The sequence below is a fragment of the Canis lupus genome, chromosome 32 (genome assembly GCF_048164855.1).
Source record: "Canis lupus baileyi chromosome 32, mCanLup2.hap1, whole genome shotgun sequence".
In the NCBI taxonomy this organism is placed as follows: Eukaryota; Metazoa; Chordata; class Mammalia; order Carnivora; family Canidae; genus Canis; species Canis lupus.
The window spans coordinates 42,605,849-42,627,562 of record NC_132869.1 but is presented as its reverse complement, the minus strand read 5'-3'; the positions used below and the strand labels follow the sequence as shown (position 1 = coordinate 42,627,562).

General features: G+C 44.6%; 1 protein-coding gene across 46 annotated transcripts in view; it reads right to left on the bottom strand.

Moving 5' to 3' along the window:
* PEAK1 (pseudopodium enriched atypical kinase 1) overlaps nucleotides 1-21,714 on the bottom strand; it is a 294,889-nt gene that overhangs the window by 61,205 nt on the left and 211,970 nt on the right. For all 46 annotated transcript variants that reach the window (XM_072809762.1, XM_072809763.1, XM_072809779.1 and 43 more), the window contains one exon: nucleotides 9,072-12,216. In XM_072809762.1, the coding sequence (XP_072665863.1) occupies nucleotides 9,072-12,106 (3,035 nt within the window). In that variant the 5' untranslated portion in view covers nucleotides 12,107-12,216. The remainder of the gene's footprint in view (nucleotides 1-9,071; nucleotides 12,217-21,714) is intronic.

Genomic DNA, 21,714 nt, shown 5'->3' with positions numbered 1-21,714 from the left:
TAATTGATCAGAAAAAAATTTTTGAGCTAAATTTTGAGGCAATAGATACTGCCTACCAATTATAGAATAAAGGTGATTTTAGTCAACAATAAATTTACCACACAGCTTATTGAAAAGGCTACTAAAAAGACATCCTTCAGGAAGAAGGAAATTGAATCCAGAAGGGAAGAGTTAAATAAGATGGAATAGTGTAAAAAAAAAAAAAAAGTGATAAACATATGAAAAAATCTAAAATAAAAAAGGATGATGTGACAGGGAATGACCGAGGGGGAAGTCTCTTAAGAATGGGCAGTCAGTGAAGAATCTTCTGAGGAAGTGACATTTAAATTGATACTGAATGGGGTGCCTTGGAGGCTCAGTTAAGTGTCCAATTCTTAACTTCAGCTCAAGTCATGATCTCAGGGTCATGAGATCGAGCTCCAGGTCAGGCTCCGTGCTGGGCAGGGAGCCTGCTTGGGACTTTCTCTCCCTCTCCCTCTGTCCCCCACCTCCTGCTCTCTCTCTTAGGTGGAGAGATAACTGAATGACAAGGAGCCTGCCATACAAAGATCTGAAGAAAGCATTCCAGAGAGAGAGAATAGCTGATAAAAAAAGGATTATGTTTGAAGAGCAGAAAGAAAGAAAACTGTATTGTGAGAAGTTCATGAACAAGGGGATGAGTAGGAGATAGGTTGAACAGGTAGGCAGAGGTCATATTATGTATGAACTTCCTTCACTGTGTTGACACTATGGGATCTGATTTGATCTATACTAGAGAGATTAGATTAGAAGGGGCAAGAGAGGGCAGCCCGAGTGGCTCAGTGGTTTAGCGCTGCCTTTGGCCCAGGGTGTGATCCTGGAGACCCGGGATCGAGTCCTGTGTGTCAGGCTCCCTGCATGGGGCCTGCTTCTCCCTCTGCCTGTGTCTCTGTCTTTCTCTCTGTGCGTCTCTCATGAATAAATAAATAAAATCTTAAAAAAAAAGGGGGGGGGGCAAGAGATTAAGGCAGGGAGATCAATTAGGAAAATACTTTTCCTAAACGGAGAAGGAAAATCAAATGAGATGATGGTGGTATGATTGCTGATATTTTGCATGTGGGGAGTGAGGGGAAAAGAAGCACTAAGGATGATTCCTAGTTTTCTGGAGTAACTGGATGGATGGTGGGACCATTTACCAAGAAGGGAAGACTTGGGATAGAAGAACAGATTTGTAGGGAAAAATAGAGACTTGTTTTGGATAGGTTTCGAGACATCCTCTATTTCATGTTCATGTGGAAATGCCAAATGGGTAAGTATGTGAATCATGAAGAAGTCAGGGATAGAGTCATCAGACTATATCCAGTACTTAAAATCTTGATACCAGATGCTGTTTAGCCAGGAGTTAGCCCTTAAAGTTTGAAGAATCTTTCCTGGTATATGGTCATAATGGGAAAACAAACAAACAAACACCTTTCTTTTTGGAGATACATACTGAAACATTTACAAATGAAATGTCTGGGATTTGCTTCAAAATAAAGGGGGGAGGGAAGGAAATAAATGTATAGATTAATCAAGACTGACCATAAACTGATAATTGTTGAAGTGTGTTTTGGGGTAAATGGTGGTTCATTTTACCAATTTATCTTCTTTTGTATATGTTTAGAATTTTTTTTAAAAATTTTATTTATTTATGATAGTCACAGAGAGAGAGAGAGAGAGAGAGAGAGAGAGGCAGAGACATAGGCAGAGGGAGAAGCAGGCTCCATGCACCAGGGGCCCGACGTGGGATTCGATGCCGGGTCTCCAGGATCGCGCCCTGGGCCAAAGGCAGGTGCCAAACCACTGCGCCACCCAGGGATCCCTAAATTTTTCTTTTTAAAAATTTTTAAAAAAGATTTTATTTATTTATTCATGAGAGACACACACAGAGAGGCAGAGACACAGGCAGAGAGAGAAGCAGGCTCCCCACAGGGAGCCTGATGGGGGACTCAATCCAAGGACTCCAGGATCACGCTCCGCTCCGAGCAGGAGGCAGATCCTCAACCACTGAGCCACCCAGGCGTCCCATATTTAAAATTTTCTTTCACAAAAACTTTATTTATTTATTTTTTAACTCACAAAAACTTTAAAACGAAAATAAATAAAAGGACCCATTTTAAGGTGGTATCCATTAAAAGGTAGTCCTATAGTGATAGGTGACTGATCTCATGGTCAACCTTATAAACAAGGCACTGCGAAAGAAGGGAAGCCAGAATAACTGAGGTTCAAGAGTAAGCAGGTAAATAAGATTAAACAGGTGACAAAGGAAAAAAAAAAAGAGTCAGACACAACAGGTGACAAAGGTCACATATATAGGGTCTTCAGTCATGTAAATGCTTGGATTTACGTTTAAGAAAGAACACTCGGCCGTTCTAAAAATATACCATAGGGGCAAGACACTCAGCAAGGATTATCTTAAATTCTGGTGCCCTACAAGGAATTTGTAAAGATGGCAACCCTATTGCTAGATGCTTTACAGATGTCAATTTAGTCCTCACAGTAGCTCCGTGAGGTATTATTATCACTATCATACAGGCTGGGGATCTTCAGCTTAGAGAGGGTGTCAAAACTCACAAAACTACCAGTGGTACAGATGGAATTCAAATCTTAGTCTGACTCCAGTGCTTGCATTTTTCTTACTATGTAATATTATTTCCATACTATGGACACCAAAGAGTTGCAGAGATGGTAGGTAGGCTATTGCTTCTCAAAACAATAGTGGAGGGATTCCCACCTGATCAGAGACCAGAATAACCACAAACTAACTTCTCTTGATGCCGACTAGCCAGAGAGCCAATGGATATATTCCTGAGTCAAAATTTGACTAGTATCCCTGTCACTAGTATTCCCACTTTCTAGCCCATTTTCAATTGTACCAATAGAGAGTTTATTAAAAAAAAAAAAAAAAAAAAAAAAAAAAAAAAGTTGAGGCACCTGGCTGGCTCAGTCAGTGGAGCATGTGACTCTTGATCTTGGGGTCGAGAGTGTAAGCCCCATACTGGATGGAAAGATTAAATAAAATCTTAGAAAGAAAATTAAAAAATTTAAAAAGTCACACTACTTTCCTCCTTAAAAACTGTTTCTGCCCCAAAATCTACAAGGGCCCAATATTTCAACATATCATGCAAGCCTCTTCACAGTTTGTCTCTGAAGTTCTCAAATTTTTTGTTCTCAGGATTCCTTTACACTTAAAAATTACTGAGGAGTGCAAGGGCTCTTGTTTATGTGAATTCTACTTGTTGATATTAGAAATTAAAAATGAGAAAATTTAAAAAGTTACCAGTTCATTTAAAAATAATAAACCCTTTCAAAATAGTAACCTAAATAATATTGTTTTCAAATCTCTTAAAATCTGGCTTAATGGAAGACAGCTGAATTCTCATGGGTGTTTCTGCATTCAACCGGCTGTGATATGTTGCTTTGGTTAAAGTACAGTTGACCCTTGAAACAATGGAGGGGTTCAGGGTGCTGCCCCTCATGCAGTAAAGAATCTGCACATAAATTTAGCTCCTCCCAAACGTACTACTAGTGGCCTACTATTGAGTAGAAGTCTTATTCATAACATAGCCAATTAACACATATATTTTTTAAAGCTTTATTTATTTTAGGCAGAGAAAGAGAGTCAAGTAGGAGGGGCAGAGAGAGAGAGAGAGGGAGAGGGAATCTGAAGCAGACTCCACACTGAGTGTGGAGCCCGATGAGGGGCCTGATGTCAAGACCCTGAGATCATGACCTGAGCCAAAACCAAGAGTCAGCAGTTTAATTGACTGTGCCACCCAGGCACCCCCAATTAATAACAAATTTTGTATATGGATTATATACTGAATTCTTATAAACAGTAAGCTAGAGAAAAGAAAATGCCATTAAGAAAGTCATAAGGAAGAGAAAATACATTTATAGTACTGGGTGATATTTATAAAAAAAATCCATATATAAGTAGGCCCATGCAATTCAAACTCATGTTGTTCAAGAGCCAACTATACATTAAAATAATTTGATGTCATCCAGATATATAGGTAGGAAAGGTAGTAATTATTTTAGATAATTGCTGATGTTCTTCTTGGTACTATAGCAGAGCTAGATAGACGGAAGTCTCTTAAAGGTTACTTATAATGTGGAATCTGAAAACACATCAGTAAACTTTTGGACTCAGTTACATTAAAATCTCTTGGTCCGAGCAGCCTGGGTGGCTCAGCAGTCTAGCACCGCCTTCAGTTCAGGATGTGATCCTGGAGACCCGGGATCGAGTCCCACATCGGGCTCCCTGCAGGGAGCCTGCTTCTTCCTCTGCCTGTGTCCCTGCCCCTCTCTCTGTCTCTGATGAATAAATAAATAAAATCTTAAAAAAAAAAAATCTATTGGTCCAACTTATAGTCTTTTTTTTTAAGGATTTAATTTATTTGAGAGACAGAGCAGGTGTGTGTGTGTGTGTGTGTGTGTGAGAGAGAGAGAGAGAGAGTGTGTGCATGAGCAGAGGAGGGGCAGCGGGAGAAGCCGACTCCCCGCTGAGCAGGGAGCCTGACAAGGGGCTTGATTCCAGGACCCCGGGATCATGACATGAGCTGAAGGCAGACGCTTAACTGACCGAGCCACTAGATGCCCCCCAACTTGCAGTTTCAATGGATCTTTTACTTATGCATAATTTTGTAATATCGTACACTGGGTCATTTGGAAATCACCAGTTCACTGAGTTATGCAGATCTTCCAAATGTTGACACATTTCATTATATGAACCTTTTTATGCAAATACTAACACCACCAATACCAGAAAAAATCTCTAAGTATTAGGAAGCTGTCAAGGTCCTGGTAACAGAGGTTTTCGAAAATTCTTATTTTAATTTGAAAGCCTGAACTTTTTTTTATAATTGACAACAAATACTGTCAGTTGTTCTTGAAGTCAGAGGCTTCCTATGTTCGTTCTTAAGAAAATATCTTCCAGGGATCCCTGGGTGGCGCAGCGGTTTAGTGCCTGCCTTCGGCCCAGGGCGCGATCCTGGAGACCCGGGATCGAATCCCACGTCGGGCTCCTGATGCATGGAGCCTGTTTCTCCCTCTGCCTGTGTCTCTACCTCTCTCTCTCTCTCTCTCTCTCTGTGACTATCATAAATTAAAAAAAAAGAAAATATCTTCCAAACACTCAAGTCTGAATAGCCAGAGAGGGTCCGCCACTTGTTCTTTCAGGGTAGTCCGTGAAAAAGGCGGCTAGTTCAGCTTTGTAACTCAAACCTTGAACCTCAAACTAGTTTTCCTTGTGATGACCACCGTACTCTGGTATGCAATGGAAGTAACTTATGTGTACTTCCCATTTTATCACATGGAATTTTCAAACGGACATAGTCTCAAGGGTTGAGATTTAATAGAAGTTACTACTCCATCAAGGACATGCTTAAATGAAACTGTTTTAAAACTATTTGTATAATATCACGCCACGGCTTTGAGCTGTGTTAAGGTACACGCAGTTTTACCTACTATTGTTTTTGTACCATCAGTGCAAATGTCAACGCAGTGAAAAGAATAATGTCTTATCATGAAAACAGTGACACTGCATTTTGATCCTGCCTTGACCTCATTTGAAGAGCCACCGGTCTATTCATTATCCTTTTCCAGCCACCGGTCTGGAATCTGCTATCATCTTCTCTGTGACTCTGCATATATTGTTCCTTTGCCTACAGTGTCTTTCCCAAGCAGCAGGAAAAATCCTATCTGTCTCTTAAGATCTGGTTTGTATATCATTTCTGAGAAGTCTCTTCTAAGCGGATCTAATCACTGCCTTTTATGCTCCTGCACCACCACACACATACGCTGCTTTAGCACTTACTACATTGAAGGCACAGGGGCTACTGACATCTTGAAGCACCCAATCTGTGCCAGACCTTGTGCGAAGTCTTTTATGTATTTCGCCTTTATATCCCCACACTGGCTCCATGTGAGAGCTGTCCTATCACTACAAACTAACTGCATGTCCTTCACTGTACACTGAAGGACAGGACAAATAGCTCAAGTGAGGTCAAACCTAAGCCTGTTATTTCAGCGGTGTGATAATCTTTCCCCCTATATATTGTCCCGATGGCACATTTTTTTCACCTGAAGAAAAATAAATGAATTTAATGACAATCTAATCCCATAATAAAAGGCTTTAAAAGTCCCTTATCTTTTAGGGTCTGGCCTTCAGTTGAGTATTTTTCACATCTTATAGTTTGGATTTGGAATCTTCATTACTTAAAGAAAAACTTGAATTTTCATTTCTTCCAGTAGCGTGTTCCCAGCTGTGGGATGGCAATTTAACGAGTACACTGCTGTCAAGCTGGAAACACAAATGTTGACATTTGACAGTAACATTTTTCCCTTTCAGAGTTCCTTCAAGTAAATATCATGGTGTATCCAAGTAAATCAAGCAATTTTTGAGAATGCAAGTGGTGTATATTTTTCAAGGAGTATCCATGTTTATTTCAAAACTTTCCAAAAAGTTTTTAAAAATTCAAAAACCTCTTTTTCTCCTTAGTCTGAGACATTATGAAATGTGCCAATTCTAGAGTGTCTCTAAGAAAAACTTAATACCTCAAAAATGCTTTACTTAGACTACAGCACATTATCTCTAGATTCCGAATGGTGGTGAGATCGGTGGCTCTGGAAGTGCAGCCCCACGGCCAGCAGCCTCAGCAGCACCTGGGGACTGGTTCCAAGTGCAAATGAGCAGGGCCCACCCACAGCACCTCAGAGCAGCTGCATCAGAAACCTTCCGGGTGGGGCCTGGCAACCCCTGCTTTACCAGCTACCGAGTTACTATGATGCCTGGTGAGATCTGACACCAATGGGGCAAACCAGCTGCATTTTGGGATTCATGGATGATATTTAAGGTTTATTTACTTATCTGAGAGAGATCGTGAGTGCACGTGTGGTGCACACGTGGGGCACAGGGAGGGGCTCAGAGGAGAGGGAGAGGAGATGCAGATTCCTCACTGAGCGTAGAGCCGGCCTTGGGATCCACCAGTCTCAGGCCCTGAGATCATGACCTGAACTGAAACCTAGAGTCAGGCTCTTAACTGACTGAGTCACCCAAGTGCCCCTCACGGCGTCTGGAGATACGACTCCAGATACGTCTGGAGATGGCTCCTGCGTTAGCAAATCTGTGACAGTATCAGCTGGGTGGTAAAGGGGTCTGCTGTGCCAAGGGCCACACACCGTGGCCTGCAGCCAAAACAGAGACTCTCCTTCCACAGGAGAGAGGCCCAATCTCTGCTTGGCTCTGCCTTCCAGGATGCGGATACACACGCCACAGCCATACTTAATGAGGAGTGAAGCCATTTATTGATCTGTGAGGACTGTCGCACATAAGTAACTCCAACCATGTGCTCTTTAAATTGCTTTCTTCCTAAATAAAACAGTAACCTGCAATACATGGGTTTTATTACTACCGGAGCATGACATTCTATCATCCACCTTCAACCACCAACGGCAACACTCCTCTTCCCAGGAAGGTATTATCACTATTCTACTTGCTTTGCTAGCACGTGGATTTAAGGAAAACAGGAACTTGCTAGCATTTTGGCAACTAATTAGGAGTCACGTAAAAAAGCTTATTTTCATAAAGAATATATAAACATTTTTCCTAGAAAAAGTGAAGGCCTTAAGTATTCACTTCATTTTTATTTACACTGTTCTAACAAAAAGCTGCCCTATCATAAGTTTGCTCTCTTTTGAAAAGACAGGGCCAGGCCCGGTAGAGGGGGCTTACTGTAAGACAAGAGGGAGGCCGACTTAGAATCTGATGAAAGAACTACTTAGGGCACAGCTCTGCTTAAAAATACCAAGTACTGGGGCAGCCCGGGTGGCTAAGTAGTTTGGGCACCGCCTTCAGCCCCGGGTGTGATCCTGGAGACCCGGGATCAAGTCCCGCATCGGGCTCCCTGCATGGAGCCTGCTTCTCCCTCTGCCTGTGTCTCTGCCTCTCTCTCGCTCTCTCTCTCTCTCATGAATAAATAAAATACTAAAAAAAAACAAAACCAAGTACTGGGTGCCTGGCTGGCTCAGTCGGGAGAGCATGTGACACTTGATCTTGGGGTTGTGAGTTCAAGCCCCATGTTGGGTTAAGGTTGGTAGAGGTTACTTAAAAATAAAATCTTAAAAAAGTACCGGGGATATAAGGAAATCATCCCATTTGTTACAAACTCAGGGTAATAGTTCTTGTTTTTATGGGCAGTTTGTTAATTTTGCTCACACCACAAACGAGAAACTAAAAACTTAAGCTTCCTAAACATAAGTGTTTATGTGAATGATTACAAGTGAAAAAATAAAAATCACGTGTTAATGTTAACAATGAGACTATAGGAAGAACACAAACTCTAGAGTCAGAGAGACCAAGTTTGAATTCTGGCTCGATTACGAGCTACGTAAATCTGCTTAATTCTTAACCTCTCTGGGTTGTTCCCTGATATGAAGAATACAACCAATGTGCAGGGCTGCTGTTTGGATGTGAGGATGTGACACAAGGCTGGGAGTGTGCTCTACCCGACGTAGGTGATCGCAAACAGTTTTTCAGGAATGAGGAAGCAGATCCCTAGAGGACTGGGGCGTGCACTTGCCAGCTGCCGTCAGTCAGGCCTCTGTGCTGGGTGGATCTCAATCTCAGTAACAAGTTCTCTATCATCCTTGTGTTAAGTAGCTACAAGCTGCTGGCCCCCATCTCCAGCCCCTCCCCATTGCCCACAATGCTTGGAAGGAAGACAGAGACAGAAAAAAGAATCCAAATACTCCCTCGGAACACAGGAACACGCACAGAACTGACTAACCCCTTGGCCACCATGCGCCCACCTGCTCCTGCCTCTTCCTCACGCTAGCGGAGCATTTCAAGGCAACGCAGCACTTACTGCCCTTGAGGGGTCCCGGGCTTGCCGGCCACTGCGGCTGCAGCTCCAGGGCCGCGGCCCGCCTGTGCCGTGCGAGCCCGCCGCGGGTGCGGCTGAGGCCGGGCTGCTGCTTCTGGACAAAGTGGCTCCCAGACAACGTTAGGGACGGAAGACAACTCGGCACTGCGCGTGTGCTGAGGCCCCGGAGCCCGCCCGCCCGCCACCTACCTGGGAGCCGGCCTCGGCGGCCGGGGTGGGGAGGAGCGGCCCCGGCTCTCGGGCCCGGGGGGCTCGGCTCGGGCCGGCTGGTGCGCGCCGGGCTGGCCGTGGGCAGGGTCGCACCTGTACGTGAAGACCAGGGCCGGCCTGTCCCGGGACCCGCCCGGGGCCTCGGCGAACCAGTGGTGGCGCTGCACGGGGGGCGGCGGCAGCATGTGGATGACCGTGCCGTCCAGGCCCAGCAGCCGGCCCTGCTCCCGGCCCTTGTCCCTGGCCTCCTCCTCCTCTGCCTTCCGGCGGCGGAAGAAGCTCTTGAACGATATCCAGCGCTTGGGCCTGGCGTCCGGGGCCCGGCGGCCGGCGTCGGGGAGCAGGGCCGCCTCGGCGTCCGCGGCCCTCGTCGGGCTGGCCGGCCCGGCCCGCGGCCCCGGGCGCCGGTGCAGGAGGCTGCCCGGCTGCTGCTGCGGGGGGGGGCTGGGGCGGCGGCCCTGCTCCCCGCGGGCCTGGGCCAGCAGCCTGGGCAGGGGCCCGGGGCCCGGCTTCGCCGGCGGCTCCCTGCGGCCGCGGGGTCGGGGGCCGTCGGTGGCCTCGCCCGCGGCCTGGGCTGCAAGCAGAGACCGGGGTCGGGCCGGGGTCGCGGCCTCGGCGTCGGGCGGAGCGGCCTGCAGCTCGGGGCCAGGGGGGCGCCCCTCCGGAGGGGCCTGCGGCGGCTGCACGGAAGCCACGATCCGCGACAGCGCGGCGCCGGCCTGGTCCCTGGGCTCCCTGGGGCCGCCTGGGCCTGGCGCCTCCCGCCCCTGGGCGCCCTCGGCCGCGGCCCCGGGCTCGGCAGCCGTCCTCTGCGCGGTGGCGGGGGAGCTGTGGCCGGAGCCCGAGCCCCTCTGCGGCGGGGACGGACCTCGGCCAAGACAGCTGTTCAGCTCCTGAACCTTCTGAGCCACCGAGCCCCTCTTGCGCTCCGTGCTGCTTGAGGACCCCTTGGCTTGGGGACATTCGGGGGGTCTGACGGCGCTGCTACCGGACGCTTTGCCGTCCGTTTCTATCTCTTCGTACGTATGGCTTATTATACTTGTGGTCTTTTCCTTCACCGACAGCTCTCCGCTTGTCCCAAGAAAACTTTTGTAAATGGCTAGGTTATCATACGCGTTGGGATTGATGACAATGGGAACTTTGATGGCGTTTTTGGAACTCCGAGCATAAGTGGGCTCGTCATGGATGATAATCGGGAAGGGCGGCATGCCGGCATTGTTGTAACTATTGAATTTTATTTCCGACAAATTGGGCGACTTAACAGGGATCGTTTTCGAGGAGACGTTGGTAGTTGTTGGTGAAGTAGGTGCTGATTTGTGGCAGCTTTTCCTGGGAGGGACGTTGGGCCCGGTCCCGCTGCCGACCAGCTCCACCCTGGGGATCTTCTGGCGCGGGCTGGTGCTGGAAGTCCACACCTCCTGGTACCGGATGGCACTGGAGCTGGGGAAATGGGCGCCCGTTTGTCCTGATGCCAGCGCAGGCGAGGTCACCGGAGAGTTTGGAGTAGAAGAGGAGATTTTCGTCTTGGGGTTGTTAACAGGCCCCTCCAGGTGCTCACTGGCCATGGCCGCCGACACGTCCACGATAGTATACGGCTTGCACAGCGGCTGCTCCAGATTCACCACTCGGTAAGGCTTTGCTTGCTCTTCCACGGGGACAAGGTTTATGGTCACTGCTTGCCCAGCGATGTCCGTAGAGGCTTTACTTTCTTGCTTCTCAGTCTGTACAGCGATCTTGCCATCCTTCTCTTCCAATCGGAGAGCGAGGACTGCTTTGTGTGTTTCTGGAGCTTTGACTGAGCCTTTGGGGGCTTGTGAGGACTCCTTCTCCTGATGATCACTAGACAGACTTTCACAGCTGGGCTCCCCTTCCTTCATGTCCTTAGGATCTCCTGGGTTAGCAGGAGGTACTCCTCCGTTACAGACCTTCTGGCAAGAGCTACTGGCTGTCTCAGAGCGTGATTCTTCTGTTAGAGAAGAACCTGGCGACGTAGAGTCAGAGGACACCATGCTCTGAATGCTTCCCGGCCCATAGGAGGCCACAGAGTTCTCTTCATAGCCATTCAGGATTTCATCGTAGCTGTCGTCATAGTCGACGGCACAGATTCTCTGCAGAGACTTATTTCGCAGTGGGACCGTATTCCATTTTTTGTCCACAAAGAACCGAACAGGAGACAAAGTATTTGCCCTGAAGTTAGCAAAGCGGGGCTGCCCTCTCATGCGAATCTCCATGGCCAACAGCTCTTCATCGCTCTCATCCCAGCTCTCATGCTCCTCCTCCATGTTACTGAACAGTACATCTTCTTCACTTTCCTCGCCGCTAGAAAACTCGGGGTAACAGAACCGGCCCCCTTCATTACTGATCACTTCTGTGCTCCCGCTCAGAATCACGTGCTTGCCTGGAGTGTCCTTTATCCCGCCCATCATGCAGCTGGGGGGAAGCTTTCTTTCCAATGATCTTTTATAGCAATCATTTATTCTTCCTAAGAAGGTCTCTCTGGAGTTTGTTTCATTCCCTCTTATCTGAGCGGCGGCATCCAAGCCTGCTATCTCCTTTAACACATCAGTTAGCCCATTATTGTTATTCGATATCTTCTTTGCACTATCATTATTGCCATAAGGCTTAGGAGCATGGCTAAATCCTTCAATGTCATCTTCATTATTATTATTAAGTGGTTTCTGATTCAAGGCCGTCCTGTTTCGGTTCCATCCTATGATGACAGGTTTCTCACAGTGTTCTTGGATAGTAAGTTCACCACATACACTTTGCCCATCTGCTACCATCATAGTGGGCTTCACAGCTATAGTGGGTTTTTTAGCCACAGGAGGACGGAAATTTGCAGTGTTCCTCATGCGGTGGTTATTACTGTGATTGGCATTAGTTTTCACATTGCCATGGGTGACGGGTGCCTTCTCAGGGTCTGGGGGAAGCTGGTGCAAGCTTTTAGGTTTAAAGCAGTTCTTGCATTCACCAGGTTTCCAAACGTGTTCAGTAAAGGTGTTACAAGCAGACATTTTTAAAAAAGGACCTTCACAGACAATGCTTTCCTTTCAGTGCATGGCAAAACTTTCATCCATCAGTTTTCACCTCCCCTAGGTATCATAGCAGCTCTTGTAAGTGTGATCTGTGGGGGAAGAAAAAAAAAAAGAAAATCTAAATGGAAAAGGCACTATGGAAGCATATCATAATGAATGACTTAAAACAATTGGCTCCATTCATCAACTTTTGCTTAAATTAAAAGATTGAGAGGGCAGCCCAGGTGGTCAGGGGTTGAGCGCCGCCTTCGGTCCAGGGCGTGATCCTGGGGCCCCGGGATCGAGTCCCGCGTCGGGCTCCCTGCATGGAGCCTGCCTCTCCCCTCCCTCTTTTTTAAAGATTTTTAAAAAAATCTTAAAAAAAAAAAAAAAAAGAAGATTGAGAGAGAAACTAATTTGAGCACTTTCTGAACTCTCTTTAGCCAATCAGCATTCTGGAAAGTCTGTTTTGCAGTCTTAATTTTGTACCGTCTCACTGAACTATAATCTATGTGGCAAAGACACTGTGACCTTGTCCTTCTGGGAGGCCTTTGAAACTGCTCTTTTTACCATCTGCCAGCCTGACAGATGCACACTTCTTAGCCCACTGTAGGTTCTTCTTCTCCTACCCACCCTTTCAGTTTTGGGTATCTCATGGACTCCTCAATCTCAATGCATTCAAGATGAATCCTCTGGCTACCTCTTTTCTGAACTCTAGGAGACTTTCTACTCTAAGCAGCTGTCCTCTCCTCACCAGGCCACCTCCTTCTGTCTTTACCCTATTTAACTTAATGTCACTACCATCTACTTAGATAGCCAAGCTCAATCTTTTTTTTTTTTTTTTTTAAGATTTTATTTATTTATTTATGAGAGAGACAGAGAGAGAGAGGCAGAGACACAGGCAGAGGGAGAAGCACCTGGGCTGCCCGCCAAGCTCAATTTTGACACTGCTTCCCTCACTTCTAATTCTGTATCTAACTCCTTAAATTAGTTTTCCCAATTTGACCTATTACATTTCACTGAACTCTCTCTTGCCATCAGTAGACCCTGCTAGTAGTTCAGAGACTCACCATCTTTGCCTAGATTCCTGTAATAGGCTGTTAATGGGTCGTCAAGCCTGCAGTCTCACCCCATTCCAATCCAGCCTTGGACAAGGAATATCAGCCTCATTTGGAAACTTGTTAGAAATGCAGTATCTTCAGGTACAACCCCAGATCGACTGGATCAGAATTCATATTTAATGAGATTCTCAGGTGATTCTATTGTTCTTGTACTACTATCAAATTCACCTTTCTAAAATCCTAAGATGATCAACTTATTACCTACCTTAACTAGTCTGTGGCTTAATCTTACCTAATGCACTGACTCCCAAATGTCAGCGTGCAGACCAGGGGTTGCCAGCTAAATAAGAACCACTCGGGGAAGCACCTTAGCCCTACCCAGTCAATTTCTGAGGGAAGAAGAGTCCAGGAATTTGATTTTTAAACAAGTTCTCCAGGGTTTTTTTTCGTTTTGTTTTGTTTTTTGTTTTGGAACAAGGTCTATGTGCATTAAGATGTCGGAACCTCTGAGCTTTAGGGTGGGAAAAAAAACCCTCAGGTTTTCATGATACGGTCCTTGCCTCCCTTCTAGCCCTATGTCTTGAACATCAACTAGTCTTATTACACTTTAAATCCCACTGAGATACTCATTTCTCCTTGGTACTATCAAAGCCACTTAGACACACTTCCACGAACAAGCACTTTCACTTTTAATTGTCTGGCTCCCCACTAGTTTTTGAGCCTCTTTAAGGTCTGGGCTATATCTTATTCATCTCAATATGTCTAGCATAAGGAGATGAATAAATATTGGTTAACTAAATGTGCTGGTTTATTTAAAAAACTAATCTTATGACTCTTTTTTGTCTTGGGCACATAGCTGCAGACTTTCTCACAGAACATCACTACAGTGTTACATTTCTAATGTGGATATTATAATAAAGTTGGCAGTGGGCATGTTCATGTAAGAACTATTTTAATGGCTGAAAAGTTTAACTTTATGTCCCTGTCATGTACAAGGACAGTGACAGGATCCTTGGTTGGATCAGAAATGCAGCTTTTCCCCTGAGTTTCAGGATGTGCATAAAGAAGGAAATGATGTTTTCTTTAGCTCACGTGTGTATGTGTGTATGCATGCACACACAGAGCTTAGTCCCTGGTGGGTAATATTCAAAAAGTACTCTGCCTCAGTGGAAGAAGTACAGACTTAAAGATCAAAGTATTACACACAGAGCACAACAACCTGGCCAAAACTCTAGTTCCTTCTTTGTTGGGGATCATCAAATGGTTGTTTTTAACATGGTTAAAACATACTTTTCAAGTGTTTGTTTGAAAACATTTATTTAGTCTTTCAGACATTCTCAGAGCTATTCCTTGGTTGATAAAACCACTTCCTGCTAGTCTGAGATTGGAATGTTTTGAGCAGGGGAAGAAAGGCATAAAATTAGGATGAAAAAGAACAGGGGCCAGATCACGTAGGGCCATTTAGGCTTTTAAAGATTACAGAGTTTATCCTAAGAGGAGTGGGAAGCCACTGAAGGATTTTAAACAGGGGAAATGCCAAACGCCATGATCCAATTTGCATTTTAAAAAGACAACACTGACCAAAAAACATGAAATACTTAGGCTTAAGTCTAACAAAATATGTGCAAGATGCACAATCTCTATGCAGAAAACTACAAAACGCTGATAAAAAGTATCAAAGTCTTAACATAAATGGAGAGAGATACCAAGTTCTCTCAGTACTCTTAAGGTGCCAATTTTCCCCAAATTGCTCTGTAGATTCAACATAATTCTAAAAAAAATCCAAGCAGGAAGTTTTTGTAGAAATCAACAAGCTAATTCTAAAATTTATTCAGAAAGGCAAAGGAACTAGATTAGCCAAAGCAATTTCAAAAAAGAACAAAGTTGGAGGACTCACATTACCTGATTTCAAGACTTAGCATAAAGCTACAGTAATCCTGACAATGGGTTATTGGCCAAGGATAGAAAAATAAATGGGAGAATGGGGCCAGCAAATACCAGCTCATAGGCCAAATCTAGCCTGTCGCCTGCTTTTAGATGTCCCTAAGCTAATGGTGCTTTTAAAAATTTTAAATGATTGAAAAATTCAAGAGAATGGTATTTTGTGACAAGTGAAGATTATACGAAATCCCAAATAGAGTGCCCATAAATAAAGCTCTACTGGAACATAGCCAGGCTCATTTGTTTCCATATTGTCTCTGGTGGCTTTGTGCTATGATGCAGAGTTGAGCAGTTCTGACAGACTGCATGTGGCGCTCTCATCATTTTGCAGGGCTTTTTAAGCACTCGACAAACTGGGGCGTTTCTACTGCTACATGTATCACCCATGCGAAAAGATATTTTTCAGAGATAAAAATATGTCAAGTTTCACTACACATATGCATTAATAAATGAAATCTGTAATCACATTTGATGAGAGGAAACACTAACTTAGCACCCTAGTTAAGCAAAATGTTATCCCTCTCCCAGAAAAGAATTCCATTCTTTGGATTAGTAGAGCTGCATTTCAGAAAATTGTACTTAATTATTATACTTTAAATTTTATTTAAAAAATTCTCAGAAATATGTTTTATCTTATTATACAAGTACTTACACAGTATCTTCAATTTTGCCTTTTGGTCTGTAAAACCTAAAATATTTACGATCTAGTTCTTTACAGAAAAATTCTGCTGACCCCTGACATAGATCAAAACAGACACAGAACAAGGAGAGTCCAGAAATAGGACTGTGCAAACACAGGCAACTGATATTTGCCTACAGCAATGAAAATTCTTTTCAACAAATGTGCTAAACAATTAGATATTCATAAGCAACAAAGAAACTTCATTCATACCACACACCTCATACACAAAAATTAACTCAAAATGGATCATAGATCTAAGTATAAAATGCAAAGCTATAATACTTTTAGGAGGAAAAAAATGGGAGAAAATCTTTGTGACCCTGAGTTAGGCTGAGTTCTCAGATCAACACAAAAAGCCTGATCCATTTAAAAGACAATTTGGGTTTTATTAAGATTAAAAATGTTTGCTCTGACAAAGATATTGATAAAAGAATGAAGACAAGCTACAGATGAAGAATTTTTTGCAAGTAAATATCTGACAAAGGACTTTGTATCCTGAATATATGAAGAACTTCCAAAATTCAATGAAAGAAAACAAATCTGATGTTTTTTCTTAAAGGCAAAAAGTTTGAGCAGAGATATATGGATTGCATATAAACTTGTGAAAGGAGCTAAATATCCTTAGTCATACAGAAATGCACATTGAAACTACACTGAGCTACCACTATGCCTCCCCTAGAATGGTTACAGTTAAAGCAAAAATGAAAAGCGATGCTGGGGAGAATGTGGTAACAAGTGAAATTCACATGGCACTGATGGGAATGTAGATGGCACAGCCCCTCTGGAAAAGAGTTTGGTAGTTTCTTATAAAGTTAAATGTAAGCTTTCCATGGGGCCCAGCAGTCTTACCCCTAGATATTTACCCAAGATAAATGAAAAGTTATATTTACACTAAAGCATGTACACAAAGGTTTATAGGCAAAAACTGGAATAATCCAAATGCATGGTGGTGGTTAGATGACTACATCCATTTGTCAAAATTCATTGAATTTGACACTAAAAAAAGATTTATTACTGTACATAAATCAAACCTCAATAACATATGACTCAAAAAGCAAGACAGCTTTGGTTGTTATATGGAAAATAAATTGGGGGAACACGACAGGAATCCAGGAGGCTGTTCAAAGGGCCACTGTGAGCAAAATAAGATATGATGAGGACCTGGATTAGGATGGGGCATCAGGGAAGCCAGAGAAACGTAGATGCATGAATGATTAGATTCTGGAGAGAGTAATAGGTATTGAGATTTTGGGTTTATGTATTTAAATGATTTGTAGGGCCATTTACTGAAATAAACCATGTTGGAGGAGGTGTGACTTTTAGAGACTACCGTTATTAAGTCCATATTTTGTTACCATATAATAGAGGAAGCAGTTGAATTTAGAAGTCTGGAACACAGAACATAATTATGCTGTTCTTGTCTGGGAATTACTATGGGAATATCCAGGCTAAAAAGAAACTAGAGCGGGGGGGGACGCCTTGGTGGCTCAGCAGTTGAGTGTCTGCCTTCCGCTCAGGGTGTGACCCCAGGGTCCCAGGATCGAGTCCCATGTTGGGCTCCCTGTGTGGTGCCTGCTTCTCCCTCTGCCTGTGTCTCTGCCTCTCTCTCTCTCTCTCTCTCTCTGTATCTCATGAGTAAATTAAAAAATTAAAAAAAAATCTTAAAAAAAAAAAAACCTCAAAATAACAGCCATAATGGTGATGATACAGAAACCAGATGAGACTTCATTAATGGAGGAGAAGACAACTATTTGAAATGCTACTGACAGGTAATGAGGAATGAAGATCTACATGTGCCCATTAGACCTGGCAACATGAGCTCATTGGTGAGTTTAGCTTTAATTATTTTGGTGCAGCAGTGGGGATGGAAAGGAAAGGAGAATGCGGTTAGTTGAAGAGCGAATAACTGTAGATAACTTTTTGAAGAAGTTTAGGTGGGAAGCAGAAGAAAGGGCTGGTGGCCCAGAAAGGATTTCCTTAGTTTAAGATGACAATAATGAGATCATGTTGAATGTCAATATTGGAAAAAGACACAGGAGAGTGGGAGAGGCTGAAGAGACAGGAAAAAGGTAGATGATCTCAAAACTAAGAAGGTTAAAATTGGGTAGGCTCCATTTCAATCTTACTGTTTTACGGCTGAGGAAAGCTGAAGCCCCCTAAAAGGGCCACATGATGAATGACAAAAGATCTGAACTCAAGGCTATAGCAACCTATACACTACAGTTTGTTTTAAATTATTTTTTCTTTTGTTACACGAGATTTCTTTCTTTTGTTATATATGCTCAAAGTGTAAAATAGAAAATAGAAATCAGGGATCCCTGGGTGGCGCAGCGGTTTAGCGCCTGCCTTTGGTTCAGGGCGTGATCCTGGAGACCCTGGATCGAATCCCACATCGGGCTCCCGGTGCATGGAGCCTGCTTCTTCTGCCTGTGTCTCTGCCTCTCTCTCTCTCTCTCTCTCTCTCTCTATGTGTGTGTGACTATCATAAATAAATAAAAATTAAAAAAAAAAAAGAAAATAGAAATCACATGTAATCCTACTATGTGGAAGTAATTTCTATCAATAATTTAGGGTAGTTCACATCAGTCACCAAGAATTATTTTTAAAAAGACATCCCCTATCTACTTAGCACTATGTGGCATTAAACAGAAAAAGGCATTCTGGCCTAATAATACCTCATTAATGCAGTTAAATCCACCACTGATCAGAGAGGGATTCAATCTTCTCTTTTAAATAAGTAGTACAGTATATTTTCTTTTTCAAGCCTGGTAGATAATAGTCAAAATAGTTCCCCACATCGAGTGCTAGTAAGTTAATTCAGTCAAGAGACGGCTGTTGAGCTGATTAGCAGCTATCATGTTATCATCAGGACAGATGAGATTCACCGGGAACACAATTAGCTGACGTCAGTGCTGTGTGCAATAGAAAGCCATCGATAAAATTGAGACTCTGGAAACCAGGAGATGAATCAAGCAAACACCTTCAGCAAGCACCAGATGGAGCTGCTGTCTAAGCCACAAAGCCCTAACTGGCAGGCCTTCATTTTTCAACACTAATTATGTTTGGAGACAAAGATGTGCACTTAAAGCCACTGTCAAAACTATTTTAACTCCTAACGGGCTCTCAGAAAGAGAAGCCGTACCAGATCGGATGTAGCTCTGTCCAAGGAGCAATTCTTGGGCTTTACTGCCTTTGTGAAATAACCTCAATGGCACTCGGTAACTAGCAACTTTGTCTGCTCAACACTGACCCCGCCAAATTGGGAAACCCTAGTCGCCAAAGTTATGCTTGAGAAAGAAAATATATGTCTCCTGAGGCACTTAAGGAAATAGGACAGTCTACCTGGTACCTTCTATTTCTCTGCTGAGACAGGTCTGATAGGGAGAGTACCCAAATGGAGTGTTTGATAAGAAAAACCCCTTTGCTTCCACATTCCTTACAATCTCAAAGCAAATCCTACAGACGGAATGGTCGATGAGAGCACTGAATGGAGCTGCCCCGAGAAGCTAACCGAGATTCCACGATCTGAAATCCGATGTCGTGTTTGACAGTTTTCAAGACCAAAGCCCTTCAGGATACAGATGAGGCTACTGAAGAGTAGCCTATTTCACTTCAAGTCATGACAGCTTTTTAAGACCTTATTACTGTTTTTCACTCTCTCTACTGCTATACAGACAACGACAATAATTAGTTTGCTTCGAGTCCAACAGTTCCGAGCAGATTTGATACAAAACGACTAAATCCACCCTGGATTTCAATCTTGGAATAAACAGGCCCGCAGAAAGAGCTGGAGCTCCTCAAGCTGGATGTAATTCCCCAGTCGGCGGAGGGGGGACTGTGTAGGCGGCACATTAGACACCATATAAGGAGGATTTCCTAAAGGCACCCAAGGAGAATCTGTTAATAATGGAGGAGGACGGGGAATGAAGTGCTAAGCTCCTTCCCGATCCTATGACTCCGGAGGCCATTATCTTTCATCATAAAATCTGTCCCACTGCCATAGAGACAGAGTCCAGAGTCCTCAGGGCTGGACACGGGCTTTTAAGGACACTGTCGGGGAGGAGCCGCCGCCTCTATGGCATCCCGCACAGTGGTCCATCTCCAGGATCCCAGGGCAAATGAACAAGTCCAGGTTCTCGTCAGGCCGCTGTAACGGAACACGTGGGCCACTGTTCCACGGGAAGGGAAGGACAGGGGAGGACACTGCCGCGTGTTCCCCACCGCCGCTCCCAACCTTCCCTCGTTCCACGGCGACACCGCGGAGCCCGTAGCTCGGCTGCCTGCCAAGCCCCCGCCAAGGCCCTGGTCCAGGACTGAGCGGGCGCAGAGGAAGCGAAAGCAAAGCGGCAGGAAAAGCCTTTGCGGGAGATAAAACAGCTTTCGTTTGGAACAGAAATGGAAATTCCATGAGTAACAGGAACCTTCCTAATTTGAGATCTGACCCCGGCCCCACCCCTCCGTGGAGGAAAAAAAAGAAAATCCCTTCTTTGCCATCACAGCACCGGGCAAGACCTTAAGACGTGAGGTTCTCCTGTTTATAGACTAAGGCAAAGTAAGACCTGCTTAATTTGGAAAATTCAACTAAAGCTCTGTTGAGAGGAGGGAGCCCATCGGCTTCCACTGTTCCACCGCCAGCTCCTCCCGACCACTCTCTGCCCTGCCACGGGGCGGCCGCGTCCCGGCCACGTGACGACGCGCTTAGCTCCCACCTCATGGAGTTCACAGTCTTTGACGCGCCAGTCAAATAGTAATAATAATTATTCTCATTAACTTGTTAATAACTAGTTTTAAGATTGTAAGTTCCAAAAGGTACAGTGAACCCGCCTCAGAGCTCCTGCTTACGAAGCTATGAATCAGAGAAGAGGCTAAAATCTCGTCTAACAATAGCCAAGGGCCCCACAATCTTTCCCAGCTTTATTCTGATCACGAGCTGTCCCTCTGCTTGGCATGTATTGCCTCTGATGCTATTTCATTTGCCAGAACTATTTAGCCTTTAAGATCCAGTTCAAACTTCACCCATGTGATGAGGCTTCACCTGACCTCCTAAACACCATGTGGTGCGGTAGTTACAGAAGTTCCTGGGAGCAAGGCTGTGTCCTTTGCACTTCTCCATCTCTTGGATTGCTTGGAATATACCAAATAGTAAGTAAATGCTTGCTGAATAATAACAATTTTAGCTAGCATCTTACAACTAAGAGCCAGGCACCACCTGAAGCATTTTACAGATGAAAACTCTTAATTCTCATGAAAACCTACGATGGGGGGATCCCTGGGTGGCTCAGCAGTTGAGCGCCTGCCTTCGGCCCAGGGTGTGATCCTGGGGTCCTGGAATTGAGTCCCACGTCGGGCTCCCTGCATGGAGCCTGCTTCTCCCTCTGCCTGTGTCTCTGCCTCTTTCTCTCTGTGTCTCTCATGAATAAATAAATAAAATCTTAAAAAAAAAAAAAGGACCTATGATGTACACACTACCACTAGGTTCACTGCAGTAATGAAGAAACAGACTGGCCCAAGGTCACATGGTAAGTGACTGTCAGGATGGATGAACGCACATGTGCTTATGAATGGTACAGCTCTCCGTGCACGGTAACTGGAGGCTGCTTTAGACGTAAACTTGCTGGTACCTGAAATGCAGTCCACGTGGCGGCAGCAGCAGCAGCACTGCCCAGCACATGGACAAAGAAGCATCAGAAGTAGGCACAACTCACACCTTCCCAGCTCAGCTCTGAGGTGGGCAGGATCCGTGTGCTCACAGCAAAGGAAGCTACAAGTAGACCAACAGGCACATACAATTAGCTGGCTGCCCCAAAGCTGTGCTTTTTGTGCTTCAGAGTGAATATCTGGAGGCAAATTAAGCATGATTTTTCAGGAGCCACCCTATTAGCTATATTGAGAAGTGGATGGTGAGATGCTGTCAGAAGTTGCCT